The sequence below is a fragment of the Phycodurus eques genome, chromosome 21 (genome assembly GCF_024500275.1).
Source record: "Phycodurus eques isolate BA_2022a chromosome 21, UOR_Pequ_1.1, whole genome shotgun sequence".
Taxonomy (NCBI): domain Eukaryota; kingdom Metazoa; phylum Chordata; class Actinopteri; order Syngnathiformes; family Syngnathidae; genus Phycodurus; species Phycodurus eques.
This window is the reverse complement of record NC_084545.1, coordinates 8,942,039-8,956,159: the sequence shown is the minus strand read 5'-3', so window position 1 is coordinate 8,956,159 and position 14,121 is coordinate 8,942,039. Positions and strand designations below refer to the sequence as shown.

At 44.6% G+C, this 14,121-nt stretch overlaps 1 protein-coding gene across 1 annotated transcript in view; it reads left to right on the top strand.

Annotated features, from left to right (window-relative positions):
- LOC133396342 (supervillin-like) overlaps positions 1 to 7,737 on the top strand; it is a 45,599-nt gene extending 37,862 nt beyond the window's left edge. The window contains 11 exon segments of the mRNA XM_061666108.1: positions 224 to 377; positions 464 to 743; positions 860 to 1,014; positions 1,097 to 1,199; positions 1,717 to 1,924; positions 1,995 to 2,128; positions 2,560 to 2,715; positions 3,220 to 3,363; positions 4,307 to 4,428; positions 4,698 to 4,853; positions 6,992 to 7,737. Of these exon segments, the coding sequence (XP_061522092.1) occupies positions 224 to 377; positions 464 to 743; positions 860 to 1,014; positions 1,097 to 1,199; positions 1,717 to 1,924; positions 1,995 to 2,128; positions 2,560 to 2,715; positions 3,220 to 3,363; positions 4,307 to 4,428; positions 4,698 to 4,853; positions 6,992 to 7,078 (1,699 nt within the window). The 3' untranslated portion in view covers positions 7,079 to 7,737.
- Positions 7,738 to 14,121: the final 6,384 nt, after the last annotated feature.

Sequence of the window (14,121 nt, the reverse complement as noted above, 5' to 3'; positions counted from 1 at the left end):
GTAGCTGTGTATGCACCGTTTGATTACAGTCGAAGTGGCATTGTTACTACTTTTTAAGATTGTACATTGTCAATGTTCGAGTGCAGTTGACTCCATACTGATTTAAAATATTATGGCATTTGGTTTAGTTTTTAGTTTTAAATGTAAATACCACTTCTATTTCAGAAGTGCATCAAAAAGATTGGCATGGATTAACATGATGTATGACTACTTTGTAATATAGGAAAGGCCAGGGGCGTCCTGACTGGGCAGTGTTTGGCAGATTGACTCACCACAATGAAACCACCCTGTTCAAAGAGAAGTTCTTAGACTGGAGTGATTCCAGGAAAACCCCCAGTCCCACTAAAACCAGCAACAATCACATCAATGATCACAAGGTAGCAGAATGTTCTGTATAAAAGCGGGGGTGTCATTGTAGCGTATGCTCCACTCTCCTATACTCTTTGCTCCACTCGCATGCAAGGAGCAGCCCACCTCAGATCAGCCCCACGCATACGACGCCGCACTAATGATGCCACTGCACCAGGCGCCCGTCTGCACCGTAGTGGACGGCTTGAATGTAGGGCGGGGCTACGGTCTGGTGGAGGGGGACGACCGGCGCTGCTACGAGGTCACCACCCTTGCCGTGGAGGTGTGGCACATCCTGGAGTTCGACTACAGCCGACTGCCACGCCAAAGCGTCGGCCAGTTCCACGAGGGTGATACCTATGTGGTGAAGTGGAAGTACATGGTCAGCACGGCAGGTCAGTACTCAAATATGTGTTCTTTTCTGAGGTTAGAAACAGTCCACTGGAATCGCAGGGAATTTTCCATTATAACGTCATCACAGTATCTCTTATTTACAATGTCCTCTTACCAGTTGGGAAGCGGCAAAACCCTGAGCAGCTGAAGACTGCGGGGCCCGGCAAAGAGAAATGCTGCTACTTCTTTTGGCAGGGTCGCAACTCCACAGTCAGCGAGAAAGGAACATCGGCGCTCATGACTGTCGAGTTGGATGAGGAACGAGGAGCGCAGGTAAATAAGTTTGGCCTTCTATTACCTTGAATTTTTGCATTTCTGCCTTTTTAGTTGAAAACCTGCTAACTTTGCCGTCTAGATTCAAGTCCTGCAGGGAAAAGAACCCCCGTGTTTCCTGCAGTGCTTCAAAGGAAGGATGATCGTCCACGCAGGGAAGAGAGAAGAGGAGGAAAACTCACAAAGTAAAATCCTAGAATCATTCGTTCACCACAACATTGGGTCCACGTTCACAATCTAATCCGGTCCAATACAAAAGCTGCAGGTACATCAGAGGAAAATGATCTTCAGTTTTTATTCAATTCAACTACATGAGTGGAACAAAATATTAGTGGAACAGATCTCAGTATGATGCGGTGTAGATCTACTCCACTACATGAACATATTTTTAAATGTAATGTTCCACTAGCTATGACAACAATCATTACTATATTTTATCAATTTCTCAATAAGACAATTATCAACTAATATATCGACATTAATACATACAGGCACCTCTTAATAAATTAGAATATTGTGGAGAATGTCATTTAATTATGCAGTTTAGGTTTTACATTTAGTAGTGGGCTTGTCTTACTAATGTGGACATAGAGCGTACTAGTACGTGGACCTTAAGATGGATATCAAGTATATCAAATAAATGCTCAACAACTTTCCATAGCTCGCTGGTTGAACCTACTGCCTTGCGACCTTTCACCCCAGATGACTGGCGACTGTACTGTGTGCGAGGGGAAGTGGAGGTGGAGAGCCACCTTGCGGAGGTGGTGTGCCACTGCAGTAGCCTGCGCTCCAGGGTCTGCGTGGTACTGCTGAGTGTCAGCCAGTCCCTCATCTACCTCTGGCACGGCTGCAAGTCGCAGGCGCACACGCGGGAGGTGGCGCACACCGCAGCCAGCAGCATCAAAGACCAGTGAGTGGAAATGGAACCCAGAAATTGACATGACTGATTTTCAACTGCTTTGTTTTTTTGTTTTGCTCAGCTGTCCTCTGGAAGCAGGCCTCCACAGTAGCAGCAAGGTGACCATACGGGAATGCAATGAGGGAGCCGAACCTCTAGGATTCTGGGAGGCCCTTGGCAGGAGAGACAGGAAAGCATATGACTGCATGCTGCAAGGTGGGTGATCGTTATCGGTCCAGCTATTATCACAATGACAGCCAGGAGAGTGCAGACCTCTGCCAAGGCCAAACGACCTACATTTTTATTAGTACCAACTTGTATATCGTTATCCCAACTTCCGTATATGCCTGAAATGTTTATCATTTAAAACCAAAATGTTACTATTGCACTTAGATGAAATAAATACTTGAACAGATTTAGTAGAATCCGGCAAGGTTTCAAATTCTTATTATAAAGATTTATAATTTAAAGATTGTTATGATAAAGATTTTTCTGACTGAGTGAGTAAAATTTGATCAGCAGCTCTGTATTTATTACATTTGGAAGGGTTCACATTTGATGATACAGCTACAATGTACAAATGTTTTGAAAGGTGAAAAGTTGCGCACGATGAAATAGATATCTTTATTTTTTTCTCTGCCCCTCAGATCCTGGCAGGTTCAACTTCACGCCGCGTCTGTACCAGCTGAGCAGCAGTTCAGGGGACTTTGTAGCCGTGGAATTTCTCTACCCAGCCAGAGATACCCGGAAGGTTAACTCCATGCCCTTCCTGCAGGAGGACCTTTATTCTACCTCCCAACCAGGTACACATTTGTATACATGTATGTATGTAATCTGGTTTTATTTCGTCTGTGTCTAGAGGCCTTAAGATGAGAGGAACTCTGTTTACATCACAAGATGGCTGGTTTAATAAATAAATGAACTAAAATAGTCACAAAAGTTCTCTTTAATGCCTCGTGACTAAAGATAATTCCGTTTCGGAAGCAAAAATGTTTTTGTCCACTTTCTGGTGTGTCAGTCTGATTTGTGAATGTGTCTCATTAATGATCAGTTGTGATCCTCAAGTAAGCATTGCTTGAAAGATTGAGACAATGTGTCATTGACACAGAATTCATTCAGTATTATAATGTCAGCATAACAACACAGCGTTTGGAACGCTTGAGAAGGACGTTTTTATTTTCCCCCCGTAGGCTCCATAGGTCAACCAACACACAACGCTTTTTTTTTTTTTAATAAATATAACTGTGTGCTTTATAAATCGCACATTAGCTTGTAAACACGTTGTTGTCTTGTGTCCCCACCCTCAGCTTTGTTCCTGGTGGATAACCACCATGAAGTGTACCTGTGGCAGGGTTGGTGGCCTCGGGACAGCGAAAGCACCGGCTCAGCCCGAATCCGCTGGGACTCGGACAGGAAGTGTGCAATGGAGACGGTGCTGCAGTACAGTAGAGGTATTCCACTTCCTATAGTGACCTTTGCGCCGTGATGTCACAAGGGTGGCAAAAGACGAAAGTAAAAGAAATAACTTCATGTAATTTGAACAAGGCAACTTGATTGAGAAAATGGAGTAGATGGCTTGAATGATGATTTTAGCCTTCTTCTCCACCGACATAGATTGAATGTGTGCAGTCTCAGTCGGAAAAACGTGACGTGAGGTAAATTGCTTTGAAGGGAGATGACTGTAATTTACTTTTCAACAGATACATTGATTAAAATTTAAAAAAAAAAAAAATTGACCTTGTGGAAATTCAGACCAGATCATGGAGGGACTGGCTAATTAATGGACTTTTCTGTTGCTTCCACAAACCCGATGATGGTTTGGTTCCCAATCTGTCCCTTTAGAAGGAGATGTTAAGTACATAAAAATGCAAATCCAGGAACTAAGCTGATGACGAAATGTCTTGACATTTCTGTCAACGAATTTAAAATGAGACTGAAAGTGTCACTCACAGACGAGATCACATAAACTAATTTTGTTTGAAGAGGAGAACCAATCAGACCGACATGGTAACACGCACAGGTGAGCATGAAAACAGTTAGTTAAAAATACCTGTATGACTTTTTAACAGTCAGGTAGTGTATATGAGTCTGCTAGTCCAGTGACTTTCCCGCTGTTTTGCTAACCCGCCACCATTTGAGTTTGTTTGAGAACCGCTGATGTAGGTGAAAGTCACGACTTTCAGAAAGGGAAGCGAAAGTTGACTTACTTGTTTTGGTCGACTAAACCTACTGCAGGTTTCGTCAACTAAAACCAGAGTAAACCTTAAACAGTTTAGATGACAAAATTATGACTAAAACTAAAATTGGAGTCAAAAGACTTTGACAATCAAAATCTGCTGTCAACATTAACACTACATAAAAGCTAACGATCTGCACTTTTATCGGATTGTGCAGAAAAGAATCCGAAAAAGGCCCCGAAGGCGTATCTGATCCACGCTGGCCTGGAGCCGCTCACCTTCACCAACATGTTCCCCAGCTGGGAGCACCGGGAAGACATCGCTGAGATCACTGAGCGGGTGTGTGGATGAAATGACATTATCTCACCATCGCGCTGCGGTCTGATACGAGCCAGTGCAATGCTCATACAGTGAAACACATGCACATGCACGGCACTATTGTACAGAACAGATCCAAAGTGCAGGTCAGCCCATGTGGAAACCATTATCACTACTGATTTTCCTAATTCAATTTATTAGCCGCCATTCGACTCTTCTGGTGCTTTTAGCTTTTGGCATTAAAACGTGTGTGTGTGTGTGTGTGTGTGTGTGTGTGTGTGTATTGTCAGGAGGCCGAGGTGTGTAACCAGATCATCCTGGTGGAAGATGTGTTAGCCAGACTTTGTCAGACCACGTACCCTCTGGACGATCTCCTGGCCCGGCCGCTGCCCGAGGGCGTTGACCCCCTGCGCTTGGAGGTCTACCTCTCGGACGAGGACTTCCAGGTAAAAACCTGCACTTAAAAACCTGCCCTTCCTTTAATACAACTGCCCTTTTCCCATCTGAGTAATATTTTGAATCAGAATCATCTTTATTTGCCAAGTATGTCCAAAAACACACAAGGAATTTGTCTCCGGTAGTTGGAGCCGCTCTAGTATGACAACAGACAGTCAATTTACAGAACACTTTGGAGACAGAAAGACATTGCCAAAGAAAAAGTACAAACATTGCTATAATTTTGTTTTATGGTTTTAAAGTTGATTAGGGCTGGATGATATGGCCTTGAAATAAATTGCTTTACTTTAATCCTCCCCCTAGCCCCACTTATAGAAAATCAAATGGCACTTTTCCTGATACCAAACTATTTCGTTGTACAGGTGAGGCAGGCGACGCCAACAAAATCTTTGCATCTTTAAATACATACCTCTGGTCTCAAAATTCGTGCATGTCCAAGTCACTGCTTTTGAAACGTATAAATGGATGCCATGTCTTTGGCAAGGTTCAGCGAGACTGCTCTGTGTTTGCCTTCCATTGGCCTCCTTTCTTGTCGTATCGAAAACAATGTGATAGAGTCAGCTCACTCCCGTCTGAAAAATAGTCACTAAATATAATAACCAAGTAGCTTAGTGGGCAACACTGAGGAGGATTTTGTAAATTACCTCCTCTCTGTTAGCAGCTATGTTGTTGGTGTAAACAGTGCAAGTCAACAGAAGCGGGCTTTGAACTATGTAAGCAGAATTTTTTTTTAAATATATATCTATCCGCCCAGACAAAAACAAAACTTGAATTATAGTGAATAAGGAGCAAGTCCTGCCAGGAATAGTGAAAAGTCTGTAGATAATTGACACCTACCCAAGAAGGTTTGAAATTGCTTATGAAATCAAAAAGAAGGCTGCAAAGCACTTTTTCTTATTGGACAAGGCTACGACTCAACTAAATAAAGTTCCTCCCCTCATTTCAACATAGTTCCTTGGCCACAAGATGGTACCAAATATTTTTATATTTAGCATGGCTTTGGCCCGGAATGGGTCCCCCCCCCCCCCAAAAAATGCGCCAACTTGCAATTGCTGAACCGAGAATATGCGTGAGTTCGCTTTAAGTGACAAAATTGCCCAGCCCTAGTATTAACTGGTTCAGTTATTTCTAGTGTTATGCAACTGTTAAAGTGTTTATTACCTTAAATGCCTGTGCAGTTCTAAAGTTGTTTTGTTTGTTGGTGACCATTTGACCCTGGAACGGATTATCTTGATCAACATTTTATACGGGGACAAATCGTCGGACGTCTTATGTTCGAACTTGGAAGTTCGACTGTATGGCGTTTCTACTCTTGCGGGTAGCCTTACAACAATATACTGGAGTGTGTCATTCATGCAGAAGAACATTTGCAAGCGACAGGAGTTGCTAATGTTCGACCAGAGAGCCTACTGTTCTCGTCCCAAACTCATCCTGTCATGCCTTTGTGGAGCCCTTGTCCAACATATCTCTGTAAGATGATGAATTAAGAGTTAGGGGCCCAGCCCAACCATTGATTGATTAATTAGGCTTGTGGATTTTTTTTGTCAGTATAGTACACCTCCAATCCCACTGATTCCTTCTCAAGACAAATCCATCAAACTGGAGAAAAACATTTTGTTTTTTAGTCTAATTTCAGCTGTGCTTGAACACAATGTCACAAATAGTGATGGATGGCATCATCTTGTTTACCTCCACTCTCTGGAAAATATTATTTCATAAATGCCGTGACTCTCCTGTCTGCCTCTATTGATTATTTAGTAGCTCATCAGTTGTCTGTCTTCCATCATTCTTTGTGGATTCATTTTTCATTCCAAGTTTCCATTCTGTCTCCATCACCGTCCTCTTATCCTTTTTTTAATGTATCTGTTGTTCATTCCACTCTCCAGGGTGTGGGGGCTAGTGGAAAGGTGAGTGGTCAGAGATCAGCATGGAGCATCCTCACTTTTTTTTTTTTTTTTTTTTTTCCCCCGTGAACTAAAACATCCCTTTTGTTTAGCATGTTAACTCATCTAGCAGCTGGCGTGGACACCAAACTGACTCCGACATACGAGATGCACGTGTCTTCTCACGGCCTCCTGTAGGGGTTCCTTTTAATCTGATGCTGATTTGTGTGCCATTGCTTCCACAGAAAGGCTTGCAGATGACCAGAGAAGAGTATGCCAGGATGCCCCCGTGGAAGCAAATGAACTTGAAGAAAACCAAAGGGCTTTTCTAAATGTAGCAGTAAGCATGTAAACAGACACATACACCAGGAAAAGCCAGCGCCGTTCTGTATGAGGGTTTCGAGGCTCAGGAGCAGCCTCTCCTGAGTCGACCCTCTAATGGGGATGACATCGACAGATGAGGATGAGAGGTGTGCCAGCTTCTCATTTATTTGTTTGTCTTTCTGAGCTTGTGTTTGTATAATAAAACTGCACTTGGGTATCTGAGAGGACTATTTTACAGTGTGCATGCATGTACATACGATGTAGCATAGATGGGACACAGTCAGTGCCCTCACATTTGTCAGCCTCTTGTCTACATGTTTGACTTCTTGGTGCAAATAATTTATATTTATATTCATGTAGGACAAAAACTAAGCTAATGAAAATGTTATGAGTATAGAAAACTATGGTCGTGTTTAAAAAAAATGTTGTAATCCTCCATTGCTGTACAGGTATAACATTTTGCCATTTAACCATCAAAATAATGCAACTTTTATTATGCCTTTTTTTAATTGACCAACTAAAGACTGTTTGAGATAATGAAATGTATTTGATTCATAAAACCTACACTGTAGTGCCTTGCATTTGTGTACAGTTTATATACAGATCACAGTCTGCCTTTTGAGGACTTTTTGTGACAACTGTAATTGAAATAAACCCTGGATGTGGAAATGGATGGCAGATAATGTCTCAACTGTTTTTTTTTTTTTTTTTTTTCACATTTGAAATTTTAACTCACTAGTTTGTTGTGGGACAATTGCACTTGTCCAAATGGTTTTAGAGTGCTTGGGGGTACACTGCAAGTTATTTGCAATTGATGTGCAGCTGGGCCAGAAGCTGAGTAATTTCAATGCAGAGCTTTTTCATGTCAATTGGAGGGAGTAGGTTGTGCAATAATGAATTTGTAATGCAAGACAATAGAATCGTGCTGTGGCTACAGGGGAAAAAAAGGCTAAGTAACATTTAAATCATGTAGTGTTTTGTATTTTTGAAATCGGCCATGGATTTATGAGTGCACTTTTCTGAACCAACCACTAGATAGAAGCGTTGTATCACATTTGACTCATTGGTTAAGACGACAGAAAAAGGAAAAAAAAAAAAGATTTTACCAATCAATTATTTCTACTTGCTTACCTTCTGTTTATCTGTCCTTTTGGGGAATTGATGTAAACTATTATCAACATTAACCTGGACAGGTAATATTTTAAAACGACAACTACCTCAGTCAAAGAGGGTGTGCGTTCAAATGTCAGCTCGGTTATATGAAGTTTGCGTGCTTCCTGCCACATTCCAAAAACATGCATGCTCGGCTCATTAGAGACTAAATTGTCCATAAATGTGTAAATGTGAATCTGAGTGGTTGTTCGACCACTATCCTGCTGCGGTGCACACCTAGCTGTAATTATGTCATGAGAGCATGAACATACGTCTGCATGTAAAATTAGTCAAAATATAGATTTTAGTACAATTGGTTACAAAGTGGTTGACATGGACTGTGTCGAAATGTCATACAGTAGTGGAAAGAAACTCATAAACTATCTAGTGACAGCTGTGTGCTATTAGTGACATTTTATCCTCAATAGTAAGAATTCTACACCAGTAGAACTGTCTTACATTATAATTGTTTAATAGTATTTCATTTTTTAAAATGTAAATGTTATTTTCTATTCAGTGATTTAAAAAAATAATAATAATAATTTCCAGTAGAGAAAACCCGCATAACACTGGTGGTACTTGTACCACACGTTTAAAATGACTGCTCTAATCACTGCTTTATGTATATCCATGTACAACCCCAATTCCAATGAATTATTTCCCATTTTTGCTTGATGTACAGTTTCAGCTGTTCAACATTCTGGGGTCTCCGTTGTCGTATTTTACACTTCATAATGCGCCATACATTTTCAATGGGAGACAGGTTTAGACTGCAGGCAGGTCAGTCTAGTACCCGCACTCTTTTACTACAAAGCCACGTTGTTGTAACACGTGCAGAATGTGGTTTGGCATTGTCTTGCTGAAATAAGCAGGTGTGTCCATGAAAAAGATGTTGATTGGATGGCAGCATATGTTTCTCCAAAACCTCTATGTACCTTTCAGCATTAATGGTGCCTTCACGGATGTGTACGTTACCCATGCCATTGGCACTAACACAGCCCCATACCATCACAGATGCTGGCTTTTGAACTTTGCGTCCATAACAGTCCGGATGGTTCTTTTCCTCTTTGGCCCGGAGGACACGACGTTCACAATTTCCAAAAACAATTTGAAATTCAACCCTCTCATCTCCTGCCCCTCCCTGGAGCAGGAGATGAGAGGGTTGAATGTAGTTGTTGGCTTCAAAGGGAGAGGTTGGCTGGTTGCTGTAGAAAGACTCAGTTTGTGCTGTATGTGGGGAGTAAAGTGACATGACTGGTTCTCATCTCCTCATCTTGTTTACCTCACCCCCACAATATCTTTAAAAGCCTTTAGACAAAAAGCCACTAGTAGAACAAATAGGCCACTATTAGTGGGGGAAAAAAATATCTTACTCTTTAGACACAGTCTCCATAATTGTTCTATTGTTACGCTGAATTGTCTTGGTCGTGAGAACAAAGAGCGTACTAGCACATGTAGCTTAAACTGGATATCAAGGATGGCAGAGAAATCTTCAAAGGTCATTCCATACTTCCTCTCATTGTTCCAGTCCTGCATGTGTAGGATTGAATTGTCTGTTTTAGTGTTCACATCTCAGATGTTGTCAGTGTCAGCAGTTGGCCTGCGATGAGGAACAAGAGTAATTAGAGGGGAATGTTCCTGCAATCACACAAGAACAATATACACAGCAGGTTTCTGTTGATGGAGAGCCTGCTCTGCTCATCCAACTGTTGCTTGGAGTGTTGCTCAATATTTGCACAAGCTTCCTGACAGCTTGTCTTGAAACGGCAACAAGAAAGAAGATGTTGACCCTTTAAAAAAAAAAAAGGAAAAAAATGCTTACATTGTGGTTCTCGCTGTTTTTCATCATCCTGCTTTCTCTTCCATGCTCACTCGTTGGATGCTTCTACTGCACATGTGAACTCCTGTGGCCTGTGAGGAGTTTGATGTGTGACATGGTGCGTATCCTCCCTCCTACTCCTCCACGCCCACTCAGGGCAGCATGCTCCAAACTCCCCATCCCCGTCTCCTCCGTGTCTCCTGGAAGTGTGTGTGTGTGATCTGAAAGCCCATTTTGACTCTGATCCAAGTTTCTGTGGATTGCGCCTACTAGCATCTCTTGATACAATCCAATATGCAGCATGCAAATAAGGTACACGAATGCAATGTACCAGAATAAGGGGCAGCAAGCTCAGAAGTACAGTACCAAACACATTACTGATGTTCAATGCTACTTTTTTTCAGACTGATACCACTACGAGTATTCACTCTTGAGTACTCACCGATACCGAATATCGATACTACTAGTATTTTTTTATACATACAATTTAAATTAACACAATGACTTGTAATTGTGAGCAAGGACCTTTGTTTCTTTTTGATGCACGTGAGGATTCACTGATCTGGTGAAGCTGATGAAGATGAAATAATAATTAAATTACGCAGGTGTTAACTCCCCCTCCTTGAGCCGTCACCTCATCGGGGTGGAGGCGTTTGTGTGTCCCAATGATCCTAGGAGCTAAGTTGTCTGGGGCTTTACGCCCCTGGCAGGGTCACCCATGGCAAACAGGTCCTAGGTGAGGGACCAGACAAAGCACGGCTCAAAGACCCCTTATGATGACGACAAAAAATGGACTCAGGTTTCACTTACCTGGACGCGGGTCACCGGGCCCCCCTCTGGAGCCATGCCTGGTGGTGGGGCTCGAAGGTGTGCGCCTGGTGGCCGGGCCTGCACCCATGGGGCCCGGCCGGGCACAGCCCGAAAGGGTAACATGGGTCCCCCTTCCCATGGGCTCAACCCCTGTGGGAGGGGCAATAGGGGTTGGTGCAGTGCGAGTTGGGTGGTGGCCGAAGGCGAGGACCTTGGCGATCCGATCCCCGGCTACAGAAGCTGGCTCCAGGGATGTGGAATGTCACCTCTGGCAGGGAAGGAGCCCGAGCTGGTTTGTGAGGTCGAGAAGTTCCGACTAGATTATAGTGGTACTCGCTTCCATGCACAGCTTGGGCTCTGGTACCAGTCCTCTCGAGAGGGGTTGGACTCTCTTCCACTCTGGAGTTGCCCATGGTGAGAGGCGCCAAGCAGGTGTGGGTATACTTATTGCCCCCCTGCTCGGCTCCTGTATATTGGGGTTCACCCCGGTGGACGACAGGGTAGCCTCCCTCCGCCTTCGAGTGGGGGGGGGGTGGGTCCTGACTGTTGTTTGTGCCTATGCACCAAACAGCAGTTCAGAGTACCCACCCTTTTTGGTGTCCTTGGAGAGGGTGCTGGAGAGCGCTCCAGCTGGGGACTCGTTCTGCTGGGGGACTTCAATGCTCACATGGGCAATGACAGTGAGACCTGGAAAGGCATGATTGGAAGGAACGGCCCCCCCGATCAGAACCCGAGCGCTGTTCTGTTATTGAACTTCTGTGCTCATCACAGATTGTCCATAACGAACACCATGTTCAAGCATAAGGGTGTCCACATGTGCACTTGGCACCAGGACAGTCCAGGTCGCAGTTCGATGATCGACTTTGTGGTCGTGTCATCGGACTTGCGGCCGCATGTCTTGGTCACTCGGGTGAAGAGAGGGGCGGAGCTGTCAACTGATCACCACCTGGTGGTGAGTTGGCTCCGATGGTGGGGGAAGATGCCGGTCCGACGTGGCAGGCCCAAACGTATTGTGAGGGTCTGCTGGGAACGTCTGGCGGAATCCCCTGTCGGAAGGAGTTTCAACTCCCACCTCCGACAGAACTTTGCTCGTGTTCCGGGAGAGGCGGGGGACATCGAGTCCTCGTGGACCATGTTCCGCGCCTCCATTGCCGAGGCGGCCGACCGGAGCTGTGGCCGTAAGGTGGTAGGTGCCTGTTGTGGCGGTAATCCCCGAACCCGTTGGTGGACACCAACGGTGAGGGATGTCGTCAAGCTGAAGGAGGAGTCCTATCGGGACTTTTTGGCCTGTGGGACTCTGAGGCAGCTGGTGGGTACCAGCTGGCCAAGCAGAATGCAGCTTTGGTGGTCGCTGAAGCAGAAACACGGGCATGGGAGGAGTTCAGTGAGGCCATGGAGAAAGACTTCCGGACGGCTTCGAGGAAATTCTGGTCACCATCCGGCGTCTCAGGAGGGGGAAGCATTGCACCATCAACACTGTGTATAGTGCTGACCTCGACTCGGGACGTTGTGAGCCGGTGGAGAGAATACTTCGAAGACCTCCTCAATTCCACCGACACGCCTTCCCATGAGGGAGCAGAGTCTGGGTTCTCTGAGGCGGGCGCTCCTATCTCTGGGCTTGAGGTTACCGAGGTGGTTAAAAAGATTCTTGGTGGCAAGGCCCCGGGGGTGGATGAGATTCGCCCGGAGTTCCTCAAGGCTCTGGATGTTGTATGGCTGTCCTGGTTAACACGCCTCTGCAACATCGCGTGGACATCGGGGACAGTGCCTCAGGATTGGCAGACTGGGGGTCCGGGGACCGGAGGGTGTGTTCCAACTACAGGGGGATCACACTCCTCAGCCTCCCTGGTAAGGTCTATTCAGGGGTGCTGGAGAGGAGAGTCCGTCGGGAAGTTGAATCTCAGATTCAGGAGGAGCAGTCTGGTTTTTGTCCTGGCCGTGGAACAGTGGACCAGCTCTACACCCTTGGCAGGATCCTCGAAGGTGCATCGGAGTTCGCCCAACCAGTCTACATGTGTTTCTGCACATCGAGAGGAGCCAGATGAGGTGGCTGGGGCGTGTGATTCGGATGCCTCCCAAACACCTCCCTGGTGAGGTGTTCCGGTCACGTCCCACCGGGAGGAGACCCTGGGGATGACCCAGGACACGCTGGAGAGACTACATCCTTGGACTGGCCTGGGAACGCCTCGGGATCCCCCTGGAAAAGCTGGATGAAGTGGCTGGGGAGAGGGAAGTCTGGGTGTCCCTGCTAAAGCTACTGCCCCCGCGACCCAACCTCGGATAAGCGGTAGAAAATGGATGGATGGATGGAGGTGTTAACTCATGAAGTGGCCAATACACAGTATTATTACATACCTACAATATATACACTACTGTGCAATACAATAAATGAACGCTTAATGGAATTAGTGAATTCTTCATCAGTCTGTTGACACATTTGCTTTTTAGCTCTGAAGAGGTTCAGGTCAGTTTCTCAAGTTGCACGCAAATGCTCAGATGAGGCCCAAATGCTGTCAGTTTCATGCAGAATAAAGGGAAAATTGTAATCAGGAATATTTATTTAAGTGTAGTATGGCAGTTCATCCAAATTACAAAACGCATATTTCATCGATTTTTCTTCTCCTCAGTGTTCCTCCCCTCTGGCCTCACGATTGCATTCCTGACTCCACTGCCTTGCAAGTTCACCTCATGTCTTTGTGTTATAGTTACGACACTATTTATCCTTATGAAAAGAGTTCTTCCTTGGACATCAAACAATAATCCCTTAAAGTTTGACAGGCCTTCAATTACAACCTTGAATGCACTGAGAAGAATTCCATTAAAAGGCAGGCAATGTAAAAACAGTGCACCCCAGCATAATTGTGATTCAGCATTCACAAATTCACATTTGCCGTTTTTATTTTTTTTGGAACCTATCCAATTTTTTGTTGTTGAAAAACTCACCTCCATCTTGTGGCTTTGTGCCAAGGAACTATGTTGAAGAGAACTGAGGTTGAAGAGCTTCATTTAGAGAAAAAGTAGAGCGTTGGTGCCAAGGATGTGTGTTGAAGTGAGTTAAGGATCTTCATTTTGACAAAAGTAGTGCTTTGATGTCATCATGAGGACTCTACAGGCAAAATAAAACCTTTTTAAAAGGTTGCATCAATTACTCACAGATTGTCACTCTTCCCTGAAGACTCGATGCCCTTTCCACTGCGAATAGTGGGGGTTCACGACATGGGTAAACCATGTTAGTTAAACGTCATGGGAAACAATGATGTTCATAACGTT